The sequence below is a fragment of the Microsporum canis genome, genomic scaffold, assembly GCF_000151145.1.
Source record: "Microsporum canis CBS 113480 supercont1.1 genomic scaffold, whole genome shotgun sequence".
NCBI lineage: Eukaryota > Fungi > Ascomycota > Eurotiomycetes > Onygenales > Arthrodermataceae > Microsporum > Microsporum canis.
In genome coordinates, this window is record NW_003299169.1 from 223446 (window position 1) to 249995 (window position 26550).

The window sequence follows — 26550 nt, forward strand, 5'->3', positions numbered from 1 at the left end:
CACACTAGTTGAACATCGATTTCATCAACTTCGGCTGTCGCGCCTCGAGCGGCTTTTCGTCTCTCTTTATATTTTCGAATTTGAGAGCAAGAAAAAAAAAGGGTCACGAGATAGACTAGTCCTAAAGAGGTAAGCAGTATTGTCTGCATGTACCTCCTCGATCGGGACGAGGTCACATGCTTTTTTTTTCTTCGACATCGACTTTTTTCTTCAGGTTCAACTTCTTATATTCGACTTCATCTTTTCGTCTTTTTTATCTTTACATCTTCCATCTCTATCCTTCTGGCTTTGCTAGCAGGCTTGCTTATCTTGCATACTTATACGAACTACTGACGAGGACGGTTAGATTTAGCTGGTTGACGATCCCACGTTGGCTCAAGGATCGATCAAGCTTATCGGCCTCCACTTTTTTTACCAGACGGTCCTCACACAATATTGCTCGCTTACGCGGTGCTTGAAGTGGTATATATATCTTCCCCCGTACGGAGAAACCTGGTTCGCTATCCATAGCTGGAGACTTCGGCTTCTCTCTGTCTATCTTGCTATCCGTCTGCATATCTGTCAAACTGATGATACCAAGCTGATATCTGATATAGAAGCGGGAAAAATACTCCGTACAACTGAGAAAAAAAAAGAAACGAAAAAAAAGAAATAAGTTTCGGGTCCGTTCGAGACCACTGACCTTCGAGGCAGATGGTAGAGAGCTCATCTTCTTTGGGTTTTTAAGAAGGGCTGCTGTTTGCTAATTGCCCCCCTGTTTTCTATATATCTCTGTTCCTTATGCTGTTACTATCTTCATCTTCTTTTCTGGATTTTTGGACTGTTGGATAACTAATTATTATAATTATTCCGTTCCGGTTCATATCTTGAGGTCATATTCTATTCTTTGTCTCCTTTCCTTCTACAGCTCGCACACCAACAATACCAAAGGCCAACGCTAGCAATGGACAGTTCAACGCGTTCGCCTACACAGAAGAGTCTAAGTGAGTTCCAGTTTCACCCCCTCTTTAACCTCTTTCTTTTAGCTGTTGTAGTGTTGTATTGTATTATATGCTCTCTGTTTCCTTTTGGCATGTCCAAAGCAGTTGTGGTGATGGATGGCTGGAGAGATATCTGATATTAGTCTACTTTCTTGTATCAGGTTGCATTCTAGCCTATTGAAGCCTTGAATTTAAGGGGGGGGGGATTAAATCCCAGCATGTAATCATTATATTATAATGCTGTTTGTCTTGTGGTATCATGAGAGTGTGAGAGAAAAAGAGTGAAAGAGACAACACATTTGCTAACATTTGAACTTGATCAGCTCTCAATACCAAAGATATAGAACCTACATCTACATCAGTAGCTACCAACAATGGATCTGTAACTCAGCAAGATGGAGTCCAGCAGCAGACACCCGACACAGATACCCCAGGGTCTCGAAAGACATTCCGTTCAGGCAAGAAAGGGGTCTCTGCTCGGCCCAGTATACCAAAATCTTCCTCTGCTTCACTCAAGTCCGTCTCTAGCCAGATTTCTCATCTGAGTCTGGACCGTTCCAACAGTGATCCGAGCATAAATAACAATGTTAACAATACCCCTCCATTACCAATAACGTCTGCATCAACGGAGGAAGACCGTTTGTCCTCATCCGCTTCGTCATTCCCGGCACTTCAACCACTCGCCTCTGATCCACAGTCGTTTCTCTTTCGTAGCAGCACGGCGGGCGATGTCAGTATCCAGGCCCAGTACCATGCTTTGCTGGGCCAAGTTCATCAGTGGCTGCATCAGGAGAAATCGAAGCTGGGCCTGCCATCCAATTCTGCAGCAAAATCTCCCCGTCTAATTCCACGGTCTACTTCGGCCCCCAACAAGGGAGAGCTCTTAGGTGATTCTGGCACAGCAGGTGATGCTCAAGTGCCTGAAGCCACTCTTGCATTAGAAAAGCTAGAACGGATCCTATCTCAGTACTCCACTGACGGGCTATCCGGCTCAGGAGCCCCCTGGAGGCGAAGACGTGGTGGTTCATGGGGTCAGGGGAAGAGAGGCTATGGCTTGAAAGGTTTGCGCCGCGGCTCAGCGTCTGATTCAGACTATACGGATACTGAACCGTCCGTTCCCAGTGCGGACGTGGTACTTGACAACTCTAAAACACTCCTGTACTCTGGAGGAGAAGCGGATTCAGACACCGAGTCATTACATTATAGTCAGAATGACGGTAGCAAACCTCCTGGTAGCAAGGACAGGGAATACTGGCTTCATTTTAAATCCGAGATCGTGCGATTGACGCATACCCTTGGATTCAAGGGCTGGAGACGAGTTCCCCTTGACGCGGGCGGAGAAGTTGAGGTTATTCGTCTGAGTGGCGCACTCACAAATGCCGTATACCTTGTCTCACCGCCAAAGAATATGTCCAAGTATTCCCAATCTACATCCAGCCAAACTGCCCCCAGGAAGCCTCCTCCGTAAGTTTGACCTTTTGTTCCATTTTCTGCAGCTAGGAAAGAGTATTAACAAAAGTGCCAGGAAACTACTTCTCCGCATATACGGTCCTCAAGTCGAACATCTTATCGACAGAGAGCATGAATTGCAAGTCCTCCGTCGTCTGGGAAAGCGAAATATCGGCCCACGCGTTCTAGGGACTTTCAAGAACGGCCGGTTTGAACAGTACTTACATGCTCGTACTCTGACAACTCGTGACCTGCGTATACCCGAAACCTCCATCCAGATTGCCAAGCGTATGAGAGAGCTTCATGAAGGCATTGACTTGTTACCCGAAGAGCGCGAGGGCGGCCCAGGATTGTGGAAGAATTGGGATAAGTGGGTGAACCGGTGCGAAAAGGTGACTACGTGGCTTGACAGCGAGATTCTGGCAGACTACAATGAGGACAAAGCGATGAAGGAACCTTGGAGGAAACGAGGGTTCGTCTGCGGTGTCCCCTGGGAAACTTTCCGGAGTATGGTTGATAGCTATCGTCAATGGCTAGCTGCTAGCTGCGGCGGAGATGACGAGATCGCCCGTCGGTTGATTTTTGCTCACAATGATGTTCGTTCTATTCCCTTATATACACCCTTAGACTACACTAACCCCTACTAATAACCCCTCGCATAGACGCAATATGGAAACCTACTTCGTCTCCAACCAAGCGGAGAGTCACCTCTGTTGCTTCCCGCCAATGAACATAAGCAGCTTGTCGTAATTGATTTCGAGTATGCGGCGGCCAATATGCGAGGGGCGGAGTTTGCAAACCACTTCGTAAGTTTCGGCACGATACCTTCTCAAGGTAAAGTCAGGAGATAAGCTAACACTCAACAGACGGAATGGTGCTATAACTATCACGACGAGGAACGTCCCTGGAGATGCAACACAGCCTGGTATCCCACTCTGGAGGAGCAGAAACGCTTTATCCGTGCCTATCTCACCCACCGACCTCGACTCATATCTGAGGTACATAACGGCTCATACCCCGCTGGCCAGAACTTCTCCACCAGTTCAGTATCAAGTACCATGACCACCCCGGGTCTCCGGCCAACCTACGTCGGCAGCCCGCGTGTTGCCCCCTTCAACTTAGACACCTACATCCCTGCCGTGCCGTTCTCCATCAGCGAAGATGACCAGATCGACGAAGAACTCGAGATAGAAGTGCAAAAGCTCCTGCAAGAAGTTCGAGTCTGGCGTGTCGCCAACTCAGCCATGTGGGTGGCATGGGGCATCGTGCAGGCCAAAGTCCCAGGCCTCGAAGCCGCAGTTGCAGAGACAAGCACACCAGCAGTATCAATTCCCAGCGGCGGTGAGGACACTGCATCGAGCAACGGCGAGAACGAGGATGTAGCTACAACACCCACACAGGAAACAGTCGGCGCACAGCAGATGCTGACAACTAGTGATCAGGCACTGCAGGAGGCTGAGGTGGACGAAGCTGCGGATGAGTTTGACTATCTTGCATATGCACAGGATCGCGCATTGTTCTTTTGGGCTGACATTCTAGCTATCGGGTTGATTAAGGAGAAGGATTTGCCCATGGAAATGATTGAGCATATCAAGAGCCGGATGGTTGACTACTGATTTTCTTTAGCTCTAGTATTTGGATTTGGAAATCATCTCTTCTTGTTGGTATAGCATGGACAGTTGATTATTTTTCTATTTGTTTTATGATTAAATTGTGAATACGTACGGCGTTAGATATGGAGCAATATATCATTTAATTGGTTATATGTCGGGGAGTCCAATATCAAGCTATGGTTACTGCTAAACGTGCAGCTAAACGTCTTTCAACTGTATGGTTATATATGTAGTCGAGACTAGGCCAAAGGGACCGGGTTATACGTTGTCATGCAACATCACGGCTATTCAACACCAGCAACAAGCAATACAGAGAAAATGGCGTTTCCAACACCCCATATTATCGAACCCGAGGGCGATCATACACGTACGATCATCCTACTCCACGGCCGTTCAAGTAATGGCGCCGAGTTCGCAGAAGAGCTCTTTAGCTCACGAACATCGGAGAAGAAGACGCTCGCAGCCCATCTACCTGGCTGTCGCTGGGTATTCCCGACATCTCGAGATCGATGGAGTAAGGTCTTTGAGGAGGATTTGACTGCCTGGTTTGACATCTACTCTCTATCAAACATCTCAGAGCAGCAGGACCTTCAGATTGACGGTCTGAGAGAATCTACGCTGTATATTCTGGGAGTCTTGGAGCGTGAGGTTGCGCTTTTAGGAGGCAGATCTGACAGGCTGGTACTCGGTGGAATGAGCCAGGGCATGGCAGCGGCTCTCTGGACCTTGTTATGCTCTCCTGGACGGCTCCAGGGGAGGATTGGCGGCTTTATTGGGATGTCTGGATGGCTTCCTTTCGCCAATGAGATACAAGGCCTACAGTCTCCGCGAGAGATGATACCAAAGTTCCTCTTTGATACGGTTCGATGCGAAGAACAGGTACAAGCGAGTACCGAGGAGTCTGGGACGATGCTGTCTACGCCTGTGCTACTGCTGCATGGGACTGATGATGCTTGGGTCGATGTTGAGCTGGGTCGACAGGCGCACGCAAGCCTGGTGAAGCTGGGGATGAAAGTAGACTGGAAGGAGTATACAGGGGCGGACAACGACGGACACTGGGTCAAGGAGCCTGAGGGCCTTGATGATATCGTTCAGTTTCTCGAGGCTGCCTGGGCTTGGTATTAGTCCACGCCATGGTTGAATTATCTACAGGTTCGACTAGATAATGTTATTGAACTACGGGACTCGACATGACGGATCATGGCTCGGCTGTCTCAACTAACTAAATATCTGAATGGAAAAAACTTCCACAATGTAACATTCGGACTAGAAATTGCAACTTGCATGTTCCCTGGCAATAACATGCATGACATACTTCTTCTTCCATTCAAGATGCTCGTATTCCCGCGCCCTTGCCCGGATGCAAGCCGAAAAAGCAAAGAGAAGAAGGGTTTGTGGGTGGGTTGCTCCCTCCGCCATAGAGAAGGAAGAAGTATTTACGGCCAATGATGCCCATTTATAATTTCAAGTCCGAGGGATTCACTATTAACATAGAATAGCTGCGGACCTGTGCTAGTTGCTTGTCTCGTCAAGATGTTTGGGCGTACTCTCGTCCTTGCTGCGGTTATCGCTACAACAGCACTGTCAGCGTCCCTGGAGAAGTGCCCCGGATATAAGGTGTCCAACATAAGAGATAATGGACATACTCTGGAGGCGGACCTGCGGCTCGCTGGTGAAGCGTGCAATGTGTACGGCGAGGATCTCAGACAGCTGAAGCTCCGGGTGGAATACCAGACCAGTACGTCCCCTATCCTTATGGGAAACTAGATGAGAGCAGTTCTAACAAGGAATATAGCTTCACGGCTGCATGTTATCATTGAAGATTCAAAGGAAGATGTATACCAAGTCCCAGAATCCGTGTTTCCGCGTCCCGGGTTCGAGGAGAGTGCCGGTGCTTCGAAGAAGTCGATGCTCAAGTTCACCTTCACTAAAGAGCCCTTCTCGTTCAAAGTAACCAGACGTGCTACCGGAGAGGTCATCTTCGACACCGCTGGTTCTGCCTTGATCTTCGAGAGTCAATATCTGCGGCTGCGCACCTCTCTTCCAGTTGAGCCCAACCTGTACGGCCTAGGAGAGCACAGCGACCCCTTACGCCTGAAGACTGATGGCCTGGTGACTACCCTGTGGAATCGAGATGCCTATGGTATCCCTCCTGGAACTAATTTATACGGCTCCCATCCGGTTTATTACGATCATAGAGGGAAATCAGGCACCCACGGTGTCTTTCTTCTAAACTCCAATGGCATGGACATTAAGGTAGGGAGTGATGAAAACAGCAGTGGAAGTAAGTACTTGGAATATAATACTCTCGGAGGTGTCCTTGACTTTTACTTCATGGCTGGTCCAACGCCGAAGGATGTTGCCTCGCAATACGCTGAAGTGGTTGGCTTGCCAGCAATGATGCCATACTGGGGTTTTGGAGTAGGTCGCCTTTCCCAGTCTATCTATCACCGTACCTTTTTCTCCCCCTTATTCTTCTTTATTTTGTAAATATACTAATTTCGGCTAGTTCCATCAATGTCGATATGGATACCAGGATGCTTTCAATGTTGCTGAGGTTGTTTACAACTATAGCCAGGCAGACATCCCGTTAGAAACCATGTGGACAGATATCGATTACATGGACGGGCGTAAAGTGTTCACGCTCGACTCAGAGCGATTTCCCATTGGCGAGATGCGAGCACTCGTTGACTATCTCCATGATCATGATCAGCACTACGTCGTCATGGTGGATCCAGCAGTGAGCTATGGTGACAATGATGCCTTCTATCGAGGAAAAGAACAAGGCATTTTCATGAAAACCTCGAATGGATCAATCTATAAGGGTAAGTATTATCATCACCCTCAATCTAGGATACCTTGCTAAATCAGACTAGGTGCTGTCTGGCCTGGTGTCACTGCGTTCCCTGATTGGTTTCACCCCGGAGTCCAAGACTATTGGAATAACGAATTCAAACTATTTTTCGACCCTGAAAAAGGGATAGATATCGATGCTCTCTGGATAGACATGAACGAAGCTGCTAACTTTTGCGACTGGCCCTGTTCTGATCCTGAAAGGTGGGAAAGAGACCATGATCTACCACCCGCTCCTCCACCGGTCAGGCCAATCCCTCGACCTCTGCCTGGATTCCCAGGTGAGCTCCAGCCAAAGAGTGTTAAGACCGCAAAACGGGACGAGATCAAAGTTCCAAACAAAGCAGGCTTGCCAGGCCGTGACCTTATTGACCCACCATACAGAATCAATAATGAAGCTGGATCTATCAACAATAAGACCATGGACACCAACTTGGTCCACTCCAACGGTTTAGTTGAGTATGATACTCATAACCTTTACGGTACCAGTAAGTTCGAATACATACGCCTTTGTTTTTATTCATGCATACTAAGATATATGTAGTGATGAGCAGTATTAGCCGAGAGTCGCTCTTGTCTCGACGCCCCACAAAGAGACCCATGGTTATCACTCGAAGTACTTTTGCGGGAGCTGGGGCCCATGTTGGGCATTGGTGAGAATCGTGTCGCCATGCAGTGTGCTCTTATACTGATGTGATACAGGCTAGGTGACAATCTCAGCGAATGGAGCCAATACCGATTTTCTATTTCCCAGATTCTTCAGTTTGCAGCCATCTACCAGATCCCCATGGTAGGAGCTGATGTCTGCGGTTTTGGAGGCAATACAACGGAAGAACTATGCGCAAGATGGGCTATGCTAGGTGCATTTTATCCCTTCTATAGGAACCACAATGACATCGCTGGTCAGGACCAGGAGTTTTACCGCTGGGGATCTGTGGCTAAAGCAGCTAGAACCGCGATTGAGATCAGATATAAACTTCTCGACTATATATACACTGCTTTCCACCGACAAACTCAGTCAGGGGACCCGATTTTAAACCCCCTCTTCTATATCTACCCAGAAGACAAGAATACCTTTGCTATTGACCTGCAGTTCTTCTACGGGGATGCTCTTTTGGTTAGCCCGGTAACAGAGAAAGGCGCCACCAGCGTCGACATATACTTACCTGATGATCTCTTCTATGACTTTTACACCGGAGCACCTGTTGAAGGAAAGGGGGAAATGATTACAATGAAAGACATCCCAACCACTCATATTCCCCTTCATTTCCGTGGTGGAAATATTGTTCCAATGCGCTCTAATAGCGCCATTACCACTACCAAGTTACGAAAGGAGCCATTCGACCTTGTTATTTGCCTCGATCGTGATGGGAATGCGGAAGGTAGCCTCTACATAGACGACGGTGATTCCCTTGACCAAACTCGTACAACTGAAATCAACTTCGAATATCGCAAAGGCACTCTCCGCATTTCTGGAAAGTTTGACTTCCAGCCAGAAAAGGCTTGGGAGGTCAAAAATATTTTCGTCCTGGGGCACAAGCGGGACATGAGCGGCCAGAGAAAGGGAGACGAGAACAAAGACTTACAATACAATAAAAAACTGAAGAAACTGGCTGTCAAGGTTGGAATACCGCTTACGGGGCCTTCAGAGATGACCTTTTACTAGCATTCGGATGAACAATAGTGAATGTATATATCAGGGGCATTCAGGGATAGATTGAATGGTGATAGATATTACTATCAACTCGCCTTGCTCTCTCCAGGTGGGCAATATTACTTAATGAGGCCCTTTGTATATGCTCCTACGTCTTCTCACATCCTCCCTCGTCTGAGATGAACTACTGTGACTAGTCGGCATATTCGCTAGAATAGAATATCAATGTAAAGTGCGCTACGCCTCTTTATAATATCACTTAAATCTACCAATATACCAGTCTCTAAGCATAAGTCTCACTTCACTTCCGGTCACCCCTCGACAGCTTAAGATATTCAACTTCTCTACACCCTCCCATCAGAAACAAAAGGCATCCTGCGGTTCCTTAGCCGTCTACATCAATTTTATTTACCAAGACAGCGATGCGCACGAAACGCCGCAGCTCTCCAGTTGTCCAAGTCAAGCCAAAGAGAAAGAAAACAAACCATCTTCCAGATGGAAAAAGAATCCAGCAGTCTAAAAGGCTTAATAACAGGCCTGAGTTCCATTTAACGACGGAAGTACTTCAGACCTTGAACAGCAGCAACAACATACCTCGTCCTAGAATTAAGGGGAAGATCCAACTGAAGCTTCAAGATGCCTCTGATTACCTTACAACTTGCAGACCTGAAGAATTGCATGAGATAAGACAAATTGCTTCACAGGGTGGCTTTGACCTATCTGGCCTAAAAACAGTATGTTGGCCTGTGGAATTTCGTGTGTATAAATGCTGATGTTTTGATAGGCGTTGCGCGACGGAACACATTCCTACGTTTTTATCGGGCATCCAGCAGAAGATGGGGGATATCTTAGTAACTATAGAGAGGACGAGGCTATGGATGGGGATGATGAAAATGGCGATGACGACGATGATAATGAGGAGAAGAAGGAAGAGAGTGAAGTAGTTCAACTAGTTGAATGGGCTGTGAAACGGGCGAACCGATGCAACGTTGAACACTCAGCAGATACGAGTGACGGTGGCAGACGCTCAGCTGTCAAGCCACGGTCTCCAAGTCCTTCTCTAGGAGGCCCGAGGCCGCCTATGTACTTCCCAGAGCCACCTCACCTGGACATGGACGACAAAGAACAAATCAAAACTGCTCTCAAGGAAACAGGATGCATCATGAAAGCCCTTCTCGACCGCCTCGAGGTTTTGGAAAAGAAAGCCTGAGGCAAAAAAAGAAAAGAAACGTCTAGAATGCTGAACTATGCCTGTCAGGAATATGGTGAAGCTATAAACATAAGATTAAAGATGATAATTATTCGGGGGTATATAAAACTGAGTGTAACCTGGGTCAACCTTCGATAATGGCCATTCCGGTGTCCATATCTCTCCTCCTTGGTTTAATGCTATGATTAATTTATGAAAAGACTATCAAGCGTGTAGGGCTGCTGGTCTATATGCGTTAGAATGGCACTCTCTGTCAACTATTAAGTCCAGGGGTAGTTTGGGGAGATTCATTTGTTAGATGATGGGACATCTGCCGGAAGCTCTTGCGGCGGATAATCCCTATCAGGCAGCTCCGCAGGCGCCTGTTGACCTACTCCAGCATCCATTTCCTGAGGATTATAATGTTTCTTGTCTTCCACTCCATGACTCGTATTAACCAGGGGGAGGCCGGCTTTTGAATCCCTGTCCTTGCTTTGGTTGCGCCGCCTCAAGAAGAAGAACAGCCCCAAAGCTGCTAGCGCCAGGAAAGCGACGACCCCGACAACGATACCGGCGATGGCGCCGCCGCTCAGGGATGAAGAATCGTCGTCATTACCACATTCATCCGAGTCATGTTGAACTGGGACCAATTCGGTGTCTGTTGTTGGATTCACCTGCCAGACCGTAAATTCCTTGAGCTCGTTATCAACATGTAGGTAGGCGGCTGTGAGGAAAGGCTGGCCGAGATAAGACATAACTCCCTGTCTGGTCTGAGCAAAGTTGATGGTCTTGTTGTTATCAACAATTTCCTGCTCTCCGTTGTCGTCGATCGCTACGTTTGGGAGGACGATCTGATGATTTGGTATAGTGATCTGGAGGCCAGAAGATAGAGTAAAGGTGATATTGCCGGCGAATCTGTAGATGATAGATTAGCTTCCATCTTTTTATGCGATCCATGAGGGAAAAGCGGGACATACATATTCTCCGGCTCATAGGCAAGGCTGTTGGGATATATTCCCGTCGAGTGCTCAACCGTCTTCCCAGGAAACGCTTTCTTCAGGTTCTCAAAAACGTCCTCTGGAAGAGTGACCTGAGGGTTGTCTGCCTTGATACATGCGCGCAATGCAGACCCTGCCGTACTGAACAGGCTAGTCTTATTGCCATCGGCGTGATTAACAGCAATGTTGCTCAGGTAGACGAGTAACGAACTCGGACATCCAACTCCGTCCGAGAATTTGGCTGTTAAATTTGCGCCTCCCATCTTCGCCTTGTCATATCCGCCCAGCACTAAGCTTCCATTCATCTGGTTTTCCTTCTCGGCCCCCTGCCAGCCCCAGAACAATGACCATGTCTTCGATGCGATTTTCCCTTGGTCGAAAAGTAGGTTGAGAAAGGTGGAATTTGGTCCAAGGCCTAGGGAGTTCTGAGGTATAACTCTCGGCTTTGGAAAGTAGATTGGGAATTGGTCGATTGATATATCCGAACCCAGGTTTAAAGTGTCAGTCCCCCGTATACTGATTGTCTCGTTGCCTGGGCTGCTGTCAGTCAGGTCAGGATCCGATGGCGCCCTCCATGAGGTCGAGCTCGCGTCGTTGAAAGATCCTCCATGTACCCAAGAGCAGGCCGGTCTGGTTAGGTTACCGCAGGGGAAACTCGTGTTCCAGAACGATGTGCTATTCCAGTCTCTGCACTCAATGTTAGTCGCCGTTATGGCGCTGACTCTGCGATTGGCAACAATCCGGTGTCTCGTGAAGGGGGACATACGCATCCAGGGCTGCAACTATGGTCTGAGGAGGAGTTCCGAATTGTACTCCCAACCCCCATCTGACGACATCTCGATCTGTAATTGTGGCATTCCCGATAGGCAGAGACAACGGCGGTACCGGATCGCAAGCAGATCTGACAGGGCGTGCGGTCGAAATCAAGAAGTAGACGTAGGCTAGAAGGAGAGAATAGCTCATCGTGAAGCCGCTACTCCCTTTGGATGAAGACCGTTCCCAGGACACGAGAAGATTTATTTAGTCAAGAGGGCAATAAATCTCCTCGTCGCAATCTGTGTGTCCCTGGATTGCCCTCTTTTTCTGGGAGGAGTGCGAAGAAGGGTCAGATCTCCGGCCCCTTTGCTCCAGCGTGTGTCAACTGGTGATCCTTCAAAAGCTAAGCTGCCATGTTTGGCAGGGATAAACATGACATCGTATCGCGAGACTTTCAGCCCATCTCGGACGGCTTGCAGGGAATATTCATGCATATAACAAGCCAAAGCCTCGGTCTGTCTCTCCCCCCGCTCTGCTGGCTCTTTGAGGCCATGTCCGCGTCCTAGTTACATGGTCAGCGTTATCATCCATCATCGGTCGAGGTTTACGCCCTACGAAAGAGAAGCCTTCTTCTACTTTTCACGCCTCGAGGCCAATTTCCGGCGTTGGCCTGCCATCCCTGTGGCGTGGAACAGTTGGTGGAGGATAAAGGCAATGAGCTGCCCGCAGTGGTCAGGATGGAAATATCCCCATGGATTCCTGCTTGGCTAGGAGTTACGATGTAACGAACTGAAAAAATGGATGTATATAACTAGAGAAAAATGTAGATGTTTACTTGATGCATGTCTAGCATGTCCAGCACGAAGACGAGAAGTTGTGAAGTCTACAAGGAAGGGCAAGAAAATGCATGCATACTTAGTAAGTCGATGCCTCATCCATGCATCAGGCTGACCACGAACGAACAAAGCCGTCGCAGATATTTCGGCCATCATCACACGAAGCCTGGGAGTTAGTAACTGCAGAGAATAAGTCAGTCACAGCTGGATGATCAGCTTCGCTGTATGTAAGTGATACTTTGTCAGTTGCGTTGGGTAAGTGACGGCGGCGGCTCTATAGACGTATATTCCTTCGAAGAGCAAAGTTAGCATAGATCTGTTCAAAGTCGACTCGTCCTCGTCTCTTTCATACAACTGATATTCATGATTTCTTCATTAACAGCACAGGCAGTGGTACAAGACTAAGCACTTTTTGGCACCGTGTTCCAATATATGTGTAAAAAGCGCTGCGAGCCCACCAAGGGAATATCACGCAGAATCACGGTAAAGAGCACCCAAAAGTCAAGCAAATAGCAACTTAGCCATCACAAGCTAGCTTTCCCTCTAGACTCAAAGGGCTGGAATACTACCAATATCCCCGCGACTATGAACAGAGCACCACTAGCATACACCGGTGCAGCTGTCTGAAGATTAGCAAACATAGCAATAATGGGCGCCATAACGCCAAAAATCCGATTCGCCGCAGCCGTCAGAGCGTTGCCCGTCCCTCGATCCTTGGTTGGAAAGATTTCAGGCGTATAGGCGTAAAGAACGGCATACATGATGTTGCTCATGAAGTTGTAGGCGCAGTTCCATCCCAGCAGTGCGTCAGAGGTCCTAGCTGTGGTGGAAAGGAAGAGGAATACGCCTGTCATCGTAGTGGCAAGAGATAGGGCCCCCTTGCGGCCGAACCCGGGTACCTCGACAAGAACGCCCCCAACGAGTGAACCGGGTATCCCCAGTACGGCAATAATGAGCGAGTTCCGATAGGTGATATACGTAGAGCTGTCCCCAAAGTCGGCTCCTCGGGAGGCTTGGATGAATGGCAGAAATGCGTTGTACAGAGGGAATCCAAGACCAATGAATGCCCAGACAGCGACTATGAGTGACGTCGAAAGTGCCAGGAGCGGTGTCGCAAACAGCGATCTCACATGTTTGAAATCGAACTTTTGGAGATTTCGCTGCACGGCATCAACTGCGTTACTCCTGATAGGGGGCCCTATACGTGCAAGGTCTTCGATGGTGAGAGTAGACACTTTGCCGTTTCGCCTGGCAACCTCATGTACCACCCGGACCGCCTCCGCATCCCGTCCTTTGCCCATCAAATATTTGGGAGACTCAAAGATTGTAAAACATGCAAATCGCAGGAGAAACATGGCAAGTGAGACTCCTCCCATTGCAAGCAAAAAGTATCTCCAGCCCATGTTTGCGGACCGAGTGCAGTCAGACTTTTCCTGGCATGAGAAGTTCCCAAGCAGTGGCCAGGCGACGAGGTTCACCAGTACTTGCGCCAGGGCCCAATCAACCGAGAGGATCGTAAGCAGGTATTGATGTGTTGAAGGTAGGAACTCGAGGAAGATTGCAGAGTCAACGGGCAGGTTACCGCCTACTCCGATAGACCATAACGCCGCAAAGACGCCAATGGCGGCAAAGGATGGTGAACCAGCAGCTACCAGCCCAAACACAGCCGTGATGCCGATTGTCAGATTGAAAGCCCATTTTCTTCCATACATGTCACATCCAAACCCCCAGAAGACAGCTCCCACCAGTAGCCCCAGGTTTTGCGCAAGTGTGAGATATGGTGCTCTCGACGGCATGAATTCGTTCTTCACGGGAGTGAAGATGAGCGAGGTGATGACCGGCCACATATTGTCACTGGCCCATCCAAAGCCGATGACAATGAACAGCTGCCATTGGTACCAGCCCATGCCAATGTCGAGGATGGCTTTATTCAACAACCGGGCCTTTGCCTCATATATCGGGTCGACAGAACCCTTTGGAATAGTCGCCAACAGGTCCACGTCTGAGGAAGCATCCGTAATAGTGTCGTCATAGTCCACTCCTTGCTTGGGGTCTCTAGCACTGCTTTCTGCCATGTTGCAAGACATCAACAGGTTATTGTATAGTAGCGGGAAATATACAAAAACGTAAAGAAAATGAGATCTGGTAGGTAAGAAACCACAAATCAAAGGGAAGCCATGTACTGCGGGGAACCATGGATGACAAAATATACGTCCCTCCCAATGTACCCGGGAAGAGATGATGGCTCAACCCAGAAGCGGGAGGGTTTACCCTCTATTTAACCAATCTCTGGGGAGCCACCCGAAAGGCAAACAAGTGCCAGATGATTAATATAGTATTATGTTGCATCCGCCTGAACATAATTCCATACTTCTAGTCCACCTAGAGGGCAAAAGTCACCCAGGATATGGAGCACTCTCTCACTCCCATTTCTGCGAGCCCAATCTCGTACCTTAGCAAAAAGCCGTGCGGTGAGTCACACTGTGGGGAAGCGGTTTGCAGGAGCCCGTCAAGCATGATATCGTGATGGCCGCCATCGTTTTTCATCGTTTCATCTTCTTGTCGAAGAAACATCAAAAAGTCACGATAATCAATTTAAAGTGTGATGACAAATCACAGGTGACGTCATACCTTAGGCTTGGCATGTTTACTTTATTTATCTCGCGTTTTCATTGGTCTAACCTTCGAGCACGTGACATTAAAAGCAAACGCTGCAAAGCCTGCAAACATTTAAGCTTAATAAGCCGATGATTCCATAAACTGACAGAAAACTCATTGTCTCTGGAAATCCAAGTCTACATGGCCAGGGCTGGGCGGAAGCTCTCCTGTGTCCCAGCTCGTCATATCAGAGCCTAATACAAACTCAATGGTCCCGCCGTCCTTGATATCGTCATGACCAATCCAGCTCTTCGTCCATGCCTTTCCGTTGACCCTGACGCTCTGGACAAAGTAGCTCTTCTCGCTGAGGTTTTCTGCTGTGATTATGAGCCTTGAATTGTCGCCTACGGATACGGAAACATTGCTGAACCATGGGCTTGAGAGCAGGTAGACTGGTTGTGTTACTACTGGGTACAGGCCCAAGAAGTTCCATATCAGCCAGCTGTCGATTGCACCCGCATCGCTATTCCCTATGATCTATATCAGACGATAATTGCCAGAGAGCCAGTCAGTCCATGGTAACATACCTGGAAGTCCAGACGGTAGAGTACTATAATACGAATTGACCGTGTCTCGGAGGCGAAGTACAGATTTCCACTGCCGTCTTGGAAGATAATTGTACAGGAATGGGGTGAAGAAGCTCGGTTCGTTCCCCGGGTTGAATAACGTGGTGCCTATTAAGAAGACGCGGCGGCGTTAGCAGTTGAATACCCAATGCGGTGGGTAGAATATCACAAAAAAAAAAAAAAAAAAAAAAGCGAACTTGGAGTCATTACCCAACGTGTTCGTCCCGCCAGAACCTACATCGCCCTTGCGGAGGCCTGGAACAAACATCTTGTCGAGTCTTTGCTCCATAGTTTCTTCACCTCCCATCAGTTCAATCAGGGTCTCCATATCGAACGGAACTGTCCACCCATACTCTATCGGTAATGCCTCGTAGCTGTGAGAGCTCCATTCACACTCTCCGCAGTCGAGAGGGTCATAGCCCGGCGTCACAGACCCATTTGGCCAAGTCGGTGCTAGAAACCCTGTGAAATTAAGACTGTTAATATCCTTGTGCCAGATGCGTTGCCATCCGGCACTCCTATTTAGGTATTTATCGTAGTCTTCCGGTGCGAGATCCTTTGCAACCTGGCTCAAGGCGAAATCATTCAAGGAGTATTCGACTGTCCGGCTGATAGATCGGCCAAAGTTGGGGGTCACATATCCGTACTCAAGCCAATCTGGAAGGGCACCTCGTCCTTCCTTGGTCGAACCGGTGGGGTCGGCAGTGTCAAAATTGTTGTACGGAACCACCTCAGCATCAGTCTTCATTGCCAAATAACCGTCCGTCCAGTTGATACCCTTTTGCAAACCTTTAACGTACGCATCTGAGAGGATGTTGTCTGCATTGCTTCCTCCTTGAACCTATGCCTCCATCATTAGCATATCTCATTTCTAACTATAGAAGAGTTCAATTTGCCAATACCCTTCCGTTTGCATTACCACATCTACCATCAGGCATGAATCGCTCATATCTCCATATATCTATTAAAGAACGGATAGTTTCTGCCACGCGTTGGGGCTCTGTTAATAAATAAAAGCTGTTTAGACATCTGAACGTGTCCCATATCGCATAATAGTCGTCATAATACGGCTCTGTTGACTCCCAGTGCGGGTTTTCGCCTGTCCTGTTGCTGGGAAGTAGATGAGAACGGTATAGAGCGGAATATAACATCGTCAGTCTTGTTGTATTGGTATCTGATGTCGTCACTTTGCTCAAGACTTCAGTGTTCCATCGGTTCTTTGCATCATTTACGGTATCGTTTAGATCCCAAGATCGAATCTCATCCATGAACTGGCAAGCTTTCTCTGTTGAAATGAAAGACATGCCAACCTTTGATTTTACGGTTGTCGTGTTTGATGGAAATTCGAAGACAGCTCCCACCCTATCTGCGTACTGGTACCCTTCCCTTCCGCCAATAATTGTTTGCTGGCTAGATAACCTAGCTTCTCCCCTGACCACATCATATGGGTCAGAATATGGGGCACGCCATGTTTTAGTAGAAGATGGAGCAATACTAAACTCCGCACACATAAATACTTGGAAATTTGGACCTGGTTCTTGATTAGCTGCCGAGTTAGAGGATAGCCGGAGTAATACAAATACCTTCGTTCCATCCTCCTCGATAAATCCCGTAGCCGGTATATCTCTGCCCGCCGTCCTGTAGATTTATTCGTCCATTACTATACATTTGGTTTGCATTTGGCTCACCATGTGTGGGTAGATAGTGGCTTAGATCAACCAAGACGAATTTGCCTGCAGATGGAGGATAATTATATTGTAGAATCCCAGCATGGTCTGTAGCAGACATCTCTGCCGTGATCCCATTTTGGAGCTTAGTTTTATAATACCCCACAGATGCGAAGTCTTTGCCAACTCTAGGCTGCGAATATGTCTTGTTGTCAGCTACATTAACCCCCTCAAGTGTTGAGAGAGGCATCTGAGAAATAACTCCGTATTTGGGTGCGCCTCCTGTACCACTTTCATGTAAGAAGGATATAGCGGAAATGTTGCCATCGGGTGAGTATCCTGCATTGACGTCGACTTTTCTCTTCACATCCACGTCATGACTATTGCATGAGGTTAGCCATAGACCAAGCCAGGATGGTACCGGAATGTCGGGGCTGGGGAGTACACTATTGTGTCTATTCCCACTTTGACCACTCCGAATGGCAATCTACAACAAGTTAGGTCTCTATCATTCCATCGTCAATAAACGATATAATTAGGCATACGCTGCTCCGGGGAAAACATTTCCGCCATTGTAGGAAGTACCAGCAACGCTTCCTTCGGTTCCAATGAATAAATCGACATATCGTGTCAGGTCACCAGTATCACATTTGATGCTAGGTACAAGGAAAAATAGGGCTTGAAGTGCCCAGATGGCAGCATATTTGAAGCTTTTGAGGAACATTGGACGGCTTCTATAAAAGCAAAACAGCCTTGTTGACGAGAAGTAATGGGCGGGAAGTATCGTAGATATATGCTTATTTTCCTCGTGTGACACGATTAAATCCACATCTTGCTTTGCTTTTGCCCATCATCCAGTTGGATAATGTATGTATGTAATAGTACAGAGATATTCAATAGGATTCAGCCGGGGTGGAGAGAATTCATCGTGGATGGAACTAGCATTGGCTTGTGGGTTACACTATGGCTAAGTATGCAAATTGCGGGGTGGATCGACCTCCAGGATATCAAAAAGCCATAGGCCTGACCATACAGTGTACAGCCCGTATTTTATATCCAAGGTTAACTCCTTTGATTGTTAATCGAAGGAATTTAGTATGGCTGGGCTGGCTTACGCCATATCCACATCAGTGCCTCGACAATCCAAGTATCGAAGAGCTATAAATATTATATAGCACAAAGGAAGAGGGCAAGACAAAACGACTATATCTATAATCTTGCACAAATATACTGTTATAAAACACATGGGTTTAAGACTTCTTCCGGTGCCAAAGATACGGAACATCTATATCAGTCATCGTACAAACCCAGTCCCACGAAGAGCTGTAATAAATCGGAGCACAATATAGTCGTTTCTCTACACCAGAGTCTCCCCAGTTGACAACCAGATCAAATCGACAGTCCTTTCCCAAATGTTCACTGAGTAACTGCATTTTGTCTGTTGGAGTGTGTTTTAAATGGCTGTGGATATATTCACCCTCCGCATACAGTGAGCGAGAGACGTGAGAAATTTTGTATAACGTGTTGTCTTGAGGCGATCTCGCTAGAATGAAAGTATCTTTGTAAAGATAGAGGAGTTCGGCGCTAAACTCTGAAAGCAGTTGTTCTATTGTTTGAGATGGGCTCATGCTCGTCGGGCTTTGGCTTAGTCGTACTTCCGTTCCTTTGTTCTCGTCCATGGCCTTTAGCGAGGTATCGGTGATATCTGCGGCGTCGAGATTGAGTCGAGAAGGGATGCTAGATAAACCCCCACGACCGTTATCAAGTGTCCCAGGATATCGTCTTAGTTCCAAGTCTTCGAGTGTAACAGCATGCAGAAAGTCTGTGATATCAAGAAGAGTAGCGAGAAATAGCTGGAATTTCCCTGACTTTGCAGTATATAACTTCGTAGCGATGATAAGATATGAAACATTATTCCCGTGATCATCGAACCCTGAAACAACAGGACAGGATTCTTCTTCAAGGACCTTAATATTCAGTGGGAATTGTTCTCCACGTCCGCCCGCGGAATATATGTCCTTAGATGCTGCGATAACTGCGTTACTAGGTGACTTCGCATCTAGTACACAAAACGAGCTAAAATGGTCCAACAGTTGAACTAGCTCCTCCGCACGCGGTGAGACACATCTTGAGATAGCCGAACACCCTGGGGAGTGAGGTACTGGGTCTGGGTTCCCTGATAGGCTGGCTGAAGGTGACATGGTAAAGGAATACCGTGACCTGAGGTTGGAGATGCAGTGTTTTTTTCGGACAGAGAAAGCTGAGACACTCGTATTGCTAGACCACAGTGTAGAAGCTGACGCTGAGGGGGAACTTAAATCGAGATTTGTTCCGGCGGCTGCCAGCCGATCGTAAGGGTGTTTCCGATCGCTCTTGTAATCAAAAGATGGTGAACTTTGCAACTGTGGCGAGTATATTAGGCACCAGCCGCATTTATCGTTCCCTTCTAATGGGCTGTTGGCATGTATGGCATAATTCAACCATCCACCTTCAGATATTAGTCGTAAGTCAACCCATGAATCTCGACAGTAAGGATCAGAGCTCTCGTCGATTATATGTACTCCGGTACAATCTGTTTTTTCCAAATCAGACTTGTCAGTTGACGGGATACAAGTGTCCATCTCCAAAATCGGCGGGAATGTAGCATGGTTCCTCTTCTTTCGGCTGGAAGGATGGTGCGTCCAGTCCCGGGCGAGCGGTAAGAGACATGCCCGCTTGAGACCCGCTCTTGAAGACTTGTAGGGTTCCATGGAGACAGAGAAAGTTCAACAATGTATAATCTTGCAGCATGAGAGAATCCCGGCCTAAGAGTTGTCCGTAATGCGAGTTTCCTTGATTCATGGTGTAGGATTGCAGGGTGCCGCTTAAGCTGCAGCACGGCCGGGGTATATTTGTAGGCAATATCAGCAAGAAGTCACAGCACAAACCCATATCAGGCTTTGCCATCGAGCTTTCTTTGCGTGAGCTTCATCATTATCATCATAGTTTGAAGCCGGATGACACCACATGTGATGCTGCCCGTACACGTGGAGTCGCCTCTCCAAACCCTCATCTTCGTGTGCTATGAGCCACGAGACATACACACGGCATCTCTTAGGCATCTCTTAGCTATCAAGACTCCATTATCAGCATGTCAGAGCCGAGAGTCGACGGCGAGACGTTCAAAAGATATTGAAGAAGTTGAAAACAAAAACTCGCGGCTTAAAAAGGATACATCACGTGACACCTTTTGGGACCAGAAAAGACGAGGTTCCTGATATAGTTAGCGCATACGGATCTAATGTTAAATATCTAGTGGTTATATACATAGTAGGGTACTGCTAGTTAGCTCTGAGGGTGTCCTCCACGCGAAGGGTATGGACCGCGTTAGCAACATTAGCAATGCGTTCTAGATGGCCCGTCTGCGCGAAGACACTCGCCTTGGGCTACCCACTGCCTTCGCGCCATCACTCGAGAGCTGATTCTCAACCCTGTCTATGAGTTCCTCTTATTCAGTCTTCCACTTATCGGTTCGAATTGATCTAGAGCCATGGAGGTTCTGTCGATATCCACCACATTAAGAATCCTGCTCTATCCCCGGATTCAGCAGCTGTTCGGCAGGGAAGTATTAATAAGGGAGAGGTGCGTAACGTATGTACTATGTAGGACCTGATAGAATTGAGGACCTACTACATAGTATGTAGGTCTGGCTCTGTTAGGCACAAAATGACAAAGTAGTTTATTAAGGGATACGTGCTGAGTCATTGCTGACTAACCTTCCACCCGATCCATCCTTGCGAAGAGGAAAAAAACCAGAGGAACGACTTACGACCAACCGCCGACGCATCCAATATCTGCCATTGACAGCTCCCGCGCGCTCGAAGGGCCAATCTACCCTATCCTCGCTTCCAGTTTCCACCGCTCTGCAGACACTGCGCTTCTCTCTTTTCGCCATGTCTACCACAATCTCCCGTATGTTGATCCGGCAATCACGGACAGTGATCCGACGACCTGCGATTAGACACTCGTCCACAGCACAGGAAACCGCTGCAAAGGCCAAAGATGCCGCCTCTTCAGCCACCTCGAAGGCCTCGGAGGGGCTGACAAAGGTGACTGCTGCTGCTGGTCCAGCCCTCGCTGGCGCCGTGTCTGGTGTTGGCGGTGCTTTGAAGAAAGTTGGAGGACGAACTGCCAAACTCGTCGCCTTCGTCGAATGTAAGGAGATATCTTAACCATTGGAGCCAAAGTCTGGCTTGTAACTCTGTCTGTTCTTATTATTTGGACAAAGTGCTGACGATGGCCACGTCTACAGCTTTAATACCACCAACCATCTATTACTCGAGAGTCGGCCTTGAGCTGTCGAAGATAGTCTTCCGCGGCCAGAAGATGGCACCACCGTAAGTCAATTACATGGCTTATATCTCCGACGTTTACAGTATTAACCCCATTGGGTTTAACAGAGACATGGCCACCTTCCAATCGTACCTCCACTCTGCTTTCAACTCCCTCCGCCAGCCGTCCGTCCTCTTCGCCAGCCTAAGAAATCCAAACGGCAGCATTGCCCGTCTCCGAAACCTTGACGCAAAGCAGTGGGCAATCGTTGGCATCACCACCGCCGAAGTCATCGGATTCTTCTCCGTCGGAGAGATGTTGGGGCGATTCAAGGTGGTAGGCTACAGAGGAGAGGTTTCTCATCAACATTAGTTTTATGACAAAACTTGAATGTTTACACCTCTACTAAAAAAATTACCGGCATCCAATATCCACCCACATTCTCTACCCGTGGTTTTCTTGTATCTTTCTGTATGATAGACATAAATTAAATGTTTGGTAAACCGTCTTGTCTTCAAGTTGTTAGTGTTGCCTATAATATTATTATTCTTTTTTACCGCCTAGGTGACTTAAGCTACGCATATTTACAACATGAGACGATCACCAATCAATCGTGCAAACGATCTTACCCTTAGTTCTGTTGCTCTCGATCAGTTCATGTGCTTTCTGGATATCTTCCCACTTGAACACAGAGTCCACAACATGCTGGAACGACCCCATTTGCAAGCCCGGTAAGACCTTCTCTTCGAACAGTTCCCGCAACTTGGCCTGGTAGTTTACATCCCTCGATCTCAATGTGCTGCCTTCGATCCGTAATCTTTTCATTAAGACAGGACGGATATCAACCTTATCCGGCAAGATAGATCCAGCTAACAGACCCAATAAGACGATGCGACCGTCCCTTGCCGCAAGATTCAGGTTGGGTTGGAAGTAAGTTGGACCAACATAGTCGATGATCAGATCAACACCTTCCCCATCATTCAGCTTTTTGACTTCTTCGGCCCAGTCGTTGCCATGGGTGTTGGTATTGACGGCACCCGAGCAGGACAGATCCCGAACGCAAAAGCCGCATTTCTCGTCGCTTCGGGCTGTAGCAAACACTTTGGGAGGCGGGACATCTGACCGCAAAGCGTTTGCAAGTCGGGTTAACTGGATGCCCGCTATAGACACCGATGATGCGCCAGCATGCCATAGAACTGACCGCGTGGTGTCTGCGTTATAGCCTCCTACTAAGTACAAGGCTTGCAGAGCTGTAAACCATACCTACACACCGTATTAGACCAACGTGTAGAGAAGATAGAAAGGGATGGTTTCCTTCCAGTTTGGAGGAAAATAAGTACCATACCTCACATACTCCAGCAGCATACTCCCAACTCCAGTCTGCTGGTTTAGCAATGAGCAGCTTCATCTCCGCCTCGACATACTCTGCATACGCTCCCCCATACACCAGACCAAACACCTCGTCTCCGGCCTTCCATTGCGTACCGGTGGAAGCTTGATCATTGCCCACAGCTTCGATCACCCCACTGAACTCGAGGCCTAGGATCTTGGATGCTCCTGGAGGCGGCGGGTAGAAACCCGTTCGCTGTACGGTATCAGCGCGGTTGATCCCGAACGCCTTCACCCGGACGAGACACTGGGTTGGCGACGGGTCTGGCTTCGGGACAGAGTCGTTGATGAAGAGATCGGATGCAAACCCAGCACCATTCTTGACGTCTTGTTGCTGTTAGTATATACTAACGCTATCGAGATTAGTCTTCTTACCGACTGCCTTCATGTTTCGTAGCAGAACAGGGTCAAGAAATGTACTATCAAGACTATTGATATATTTATAACGTCAGTCTATCACTTATCAATGAGAAGAGGCAGCTTTTGTTAATGGAGGGTTTTAAATGTTTAGTGCAAGGAATAATTATGCTACTCCCCACATGCCACTAACTTTATATACTAGGCAGACAATGTGAGAAGGGAGAAGACCCAAGTTAGCCCATTAGCGGGAAGGCATCTATATAGTTATAGCCTCATCCCTACCTGGACATCGTGAGGGTATTAACGATCTATCAAATATCATATAGCGATTAAACCAGCGCTTTCTATAGCTGAGAATTCTATATGACTGTCAGCATCTTCCGGCTAACCGGCTTTGCCAAAGAGGATGACTGATGGTGCAACGGGCCAAGCTTCATGATTATAACAAAGCTTGCAGAGGCTACTGTGGCGAGTAGCAACTAAGCTCACATTCAGCCCATCCAGTCTCGGGGAAACATCTCGAACTGCGCCTTCGCAAAGATACCGTGACTACCTCTCATAAGCACCTTGACATCCTTTTCAGACCAACTTCTTTGGCGCGCAACGGCCTCGATGTCTACCAAAACTTTTTTATTCCACTTTTCGCTCTCTTCCTCAGCGGCATCTCTGCCAGCGTGGTAATGTTTCTCTGCGAGCGAAATGATGTCCATCGGACCGAGGACTTCGCTCAGGGGATACGTTCCAGCGAACTCCCAATCTATCACGCCAACCACGTTCCCTTCACGTACCAGAATATTGCTGGTGCTGAAATCCCCGTGACAGATGCAAATTGGTTCTTCGTCGATCAGCCTGTAGACGTCGGCCTTTTCTCCGGCTGCTATTGCTTGTCTCTCTGACTTGAGGTGCTCGATCCATTGTGGAAGCGGGGTTCTTGTGAAGAAGGCCTTCTCGATGTCATTCCCGCCGTGTGCATAGTAGTGTATGTCTCTTACAAAGTACGTTATACCCGGGATGACGTTCCTCAGTGATATTACCTAATATATCAGGTGACATGGCATGACATTAGGTAAAAAAATGAGTTCTGATTAGTTGCAAGCCACCATCTGTTGTAGAGACCCAACACCCTTGTCCCATGTTTGGGAGATGGAAACTATTAAGTATATGGAGTGCGGGGTGAAAGATCTCGGATTTCTTCCATATACACTTGCACTCCCCAAGTTATAGCCGAGCAGAAGAGGAAATTGATCGCAATGACAGAGGAATATAGCACTTTTGAGCTGGGAGACTGGACGCTGCAGAGCGGACAGGTCATCCCCAAGGCGCATATCGCCTACAGAACGTTTGGCGACCCCAAGTTGCCCGCTATCGTGTACCCGTCATGGTACTCTGGATGTGAGTTCGCTGCACAATCGCAGCAGATACAAAGAATGTAGAGTACTAAGAGACAGCGCAGCGATCTCGGCCAACTTCTGGCTGGTAGGAGAAGACAAGGAGCTGAATCCTAACAAGTACTTCATCATCATACCGGCGATGTTTGGAAACGGACAGTCTTCGTCTCCCTCGAATACCGACCTCGCTCCTTTCCCAGCGGTCTCTGTCTACGACAATGTAAGGGCGCAGTATAAGCTGGTGACAGAGCATTTGGGGATCAAGCATGCCCGAGCTGTTCTTGGCTGGTCGATGGGAGCAGGCCAGACATTCCAGTGGGGAGCCCAATACCCTGATTTTATGGACATCATCGTCCCGTTTTGCGGATCTGCAAAGACATCTCTGCATAACAAGGTGTTTCTCGAAGGGGTAAAGAGTGCCCTACTGTCTGCCAAGCGTTTCCGCTCTGCAGGATCTGGTAAGGATGGTATCTGCTCTGAAGGTGTTGTTGCTCGCAAGTGGACAGAGGAAGAGCGAGACATCGGACTAAGGGCTGTTGGAAGAGTGTATGCTGGATGGTATATTCCCCCTTTCCCTGGGTTGACCCGTTGCTGTGCAAGCTAAGATAATATGCTCTGAAAACCAGGGGCATGAGCCAGTCCTTCTACCGTGAGAAGTTATACGAGACGGCCCTTGGGTACAAGGATCTCGAAGATTTCCTGGCCAACTTCTGGGAGAAATACTTCCTTTCCAAAGGTAATAATATAAAGGCCAAATTGAGATGTACATGCCATTGACTAAGGACTGTCTCTAGATCCCGAGAACCTCCTTGTAATGCTGCAAACCTGGCAGAACGCGGACATTTCCCAACAGGAACCGTACAACGGCAACTTCGAGGCAGCTCTCAAGGGGATTAAAGCCAAAGCCCTTGTCCTTCCCTGCAAACATGACTTGTATTTCCCGTACGTTCACTCGCATTCGTCACCACCATTTCTTTTGCTAACAATCATCTCAACCAGGCCGGAAGACTCTCAATATGAGGTTGCAAACATGGCTCCCGGCGTCGGTGAGCTGGATGTATTCCCATCCATCTGGGGACGTAAGTGTTATATCTAACTATCTGTTCTGTCCAGTATTAACCCGAGACTTCTTAGACTGGGCTGGCGGCCCTGGAGAGAGCAAGGAAGATGTCAAATGGCTCAATGACAAACTGGTCGAATTCTTCAAAAAGGTTCCTGTTGGAAATGTCTCTTAATCTCAAGGATTTGAACAGCTGGTTTTTCCATATGACAACCGCAGCCTTGTCCAGGTAGCCTTTGTGGCGATTTGCACTTCAACATATTCAGCTCCATCAACCTTTCAACGTCGATATTCCTTGTTAATTCACTGGGTCTCCCCCGTCTAATATTTTCTCACCTATTAAAACATTGTATCATTTATTAATACTCCGTAGAGTCAAATCCATATATAGATCCACTCAATATATATACGGCCTAGGGAAATGTAGAGGAACCATAACATATTTCCACTAACGGCAATCAAGAGCAAAATGACTACAAAGAATTTCACGAGTCAGCAGAAGGTTCGGTATTATGTAATAACCGCTCTTGAAATAAGCATATCACGTGACGTAGCCGCCTCCAGCCAGAATATCAATTCTTTCTTCCAGCCAAACGTAAACTTCCCAACATCCAAGTTTCTTTTCGCGATATTCGCTGGCTCCAGCCCGTCAGCATTTACTTCTACGCAGTCCAGGTGTTCTGGGGCGTCTGTATTATTCCTTGTCTTTTCTTTTGCGGTTTTCCGTGTCTTATTCCTTTTCTTCTTACACTTCCAGCCCACCCTGACTCTTTTCCCATCAGTAGCCGCGACTGACACGCCAACCAGCTTTTGAAATTCCCAA

General features: G+C 47.8%; 12 protein-coding genes across 12 annotated transcripts; 6 read left to right on the plus strand and 6 right to left on the minus strand.

The window, feature by feature from the left end:
* Positions 1-1217: 1217 nt before the first annotated feature.
* Positions 1218-4045, plus strand: MCYG_00090 (choline kinase alpha; the record flags this gene model as incomplete). Its single annotated transcript, XM_002849940.1, has 4 exons — positions 1218-1245; positions 1325-2444; positions 2506-3025; positions 3326-4045. The coding sequence occupies 4 exons, from the start codon at positions 1218-1220 to the stop codon at positions 4043-4045; spliced, it is 2388 nt and encodes a 795-aa protein (XP_002849986.1).
* A 315-nt stretch (positions 4046-4360) lies between these two features.
* Positions 4361-5167, plus strand: MCYG_00091 (conserved hypothetical protein; the record flags this gene model as incomplete). The annotated part of the gene is made up of 1 exon (XM_002849941.1): positions 4361-5167. One exon carries the CDS (start codon positions 4361-4363, stop codon positions 5165-5167), a length of 807 nt encoding a protein of 268 aa, XP_002849987.1.
* A 408-nt stretch (positions 5168-5575) lies between these two features.
* MCYG_00092 (alpha-glucosidase) lies at positions 5576-8561 on the plus strand (the record flags this gene model as incomplete). Its single annotated transcript, XM_002849942.1, has 6 exons — positions 5576-5780; positions 5838-6463; positions 6552-6867; positions 6919-7383; positions 7440-7548; positions 7598-8561. 6 exons carry the CDS (start codon positions 5576-5578, stop codon positions 8559-8561), a joined length of 2685 nt encoding a protein of 894 aa, XP_002849988.1.
* A 410-nt stretch (positions 8562-8971) lies between these two features.
* Positions 8972-9759, plus strand: MCYG_00093 (uncharacterized protein; the record flags this gene model as incomplete). The annotated part of the gene is made up of 2 exons (XM_002849943.1): positions 8972-9283; positions 9334-9759. The coding sequence occupies 2 exons, from the start codon at positions 8972-8974 to the stop codon at positions 9757-9759; spliced, it is 738 nt and encodes a 245-aa protein (XP_002849989.1).
* A 287-nt stretch (positions 9760-10046) lies between these two features.
* MCYG_00094 (conserved hypothetical protein) lies at positions 10047-11699 on the minus strand (the record flags this gene model as incomplete). Its single annotated transcript, XM_002849944.1, has 3 exons — positions 10047-10653; positions 10716-11423; positions 11503-11699. The coding sequence occupies 3 exons, from the start codon at positions 11697-11699 to the stop codon at positions 10047-10049; spliced, it is 1512 nt and encodes a 503-aa protein (XP_002849990.1).
* Positions 11700-12852: 1153 nt separating this feature from the next.
* Positions 12853-14403, minus strand: MCYG_00095 (membrane transporter; the record flags this gene model as incomplete). Its single annotated transcript, XM_002849945.1, has 1 exon — positions 12853-14403. One exon carries the CDS (start codon positions 14401-14403, stop codon positions 12853-12855), a length of 1551 nt encoding a protein of 516 aa, XP_002849991.1.
* Positions 14404-15100: 697 nt separating this feature from the next.
* MCYG_00096 (glycosyl hydrolase) lies at positions 15101-17943 on the minus strand (the record flags this gene model as incomplete). Its single annotated transcript, XM_002849946.1, has 6 exons — positions 15101-15456; positions 15514-15660; positions 15853-16393; positions 16455-17190; positions 17219-17599; positions 17765-17943. 6 exons carry the CDS (start codon positions 17941-17943, stop codon positions 15101-15103), a joined length of 2340 nt encoding a protein of 779 aa, XP_002849992.1.
* A 526-nt stretch (positions 17944-18469) lies between these two features.
* Positions 18470-19420, minus strand: MCYG_00097 (conserved hypothetical protein; the record flags this gene model as incomplete). The annotated part of the gene is made up of 1 exon (XM_002849947.1): positions 18470-19420. The coding sequence occupies one exon, from the start codon at positions 19418-19420 to the stop codon at positions 18470-18472; it is 951 nt and encodes a 316-aa protein (XP_002849993.1).
* Positions 19421-21042: 1622 nt separating this feature from the next.
* Positions 21043-21902, plus strand: MCYG_00098 (ATP synthase subunit g; the record flags this gene model as incomplete). Its single annotated transcript, XM_002849948.1, has 3 exons — positions 21043-21413; positions 21511-21595; positions 21659-21902. 3 exons carry the CDS (start codon positions 21152-21154, stop codon positions 21900-21902), a joined length of 591 nt encoding a protein of 196 aa, XP_002849994.1.
* A 228-nt stretch (positions 21903-22130) lies between these two features.
* On the minus strand, positions 22131-23307 carry MCYG_00099 (quinone oxidoreductase; the record flags this gene model as incomplete). Its single annotated transcript, XM_002849949.1, has 3 exons — positions 22131-22793; positions 22885-23246; positions 23295-23307. 3 exons carry the CDS (start codon positions 23305-23307, stop codon positions 22131-22133), a joined length of 1038 nt encoding a protein of 345 aa, XP_002849995.1.
* Positions 23308-23770: 463 nt separating this feature from the next.
* MCYG_00100 (uncharacterized protein) lies at positions 23771-24332 on the minus strand (the record flags this gene model as incomplete). The annotated part of the gene is made up of 2 exons (XM_002849950.1): positions 23771-24223; positions 24279-24332. 2 exons carry the CDS (start codon positions 24330-24332, stop codon positions 23771-23773), a joined length of 507 nt encoding a protein of 168 aa, XP_002849996.1.
* A 197-nt stretch (positions 24333-24529) lies between these two features.
* MCYG_00101 (homoserine acetyltransferase family protein) lies at positions 24530-25902 on the plus strand (the record flags this gene model as incomplete). The annotated part of the gene is made up of 6 exons (XM_002849951.1): positions 24530-24671; positions 24733-25213; positions 25294-25403; positions 25462-25609; positions 25667-25746; positions 25802-25902. The coding sequence occupies 6 exons, from the start codon at positions 24530-24532 to the stop codon at positions 25900-25902; spliced, it is 1062 nt and encodes a 353-aa protein (XP_002849997.1).
* Between the last annotated feature and the right edge of the window lie 648 nt (positions 25903-26550).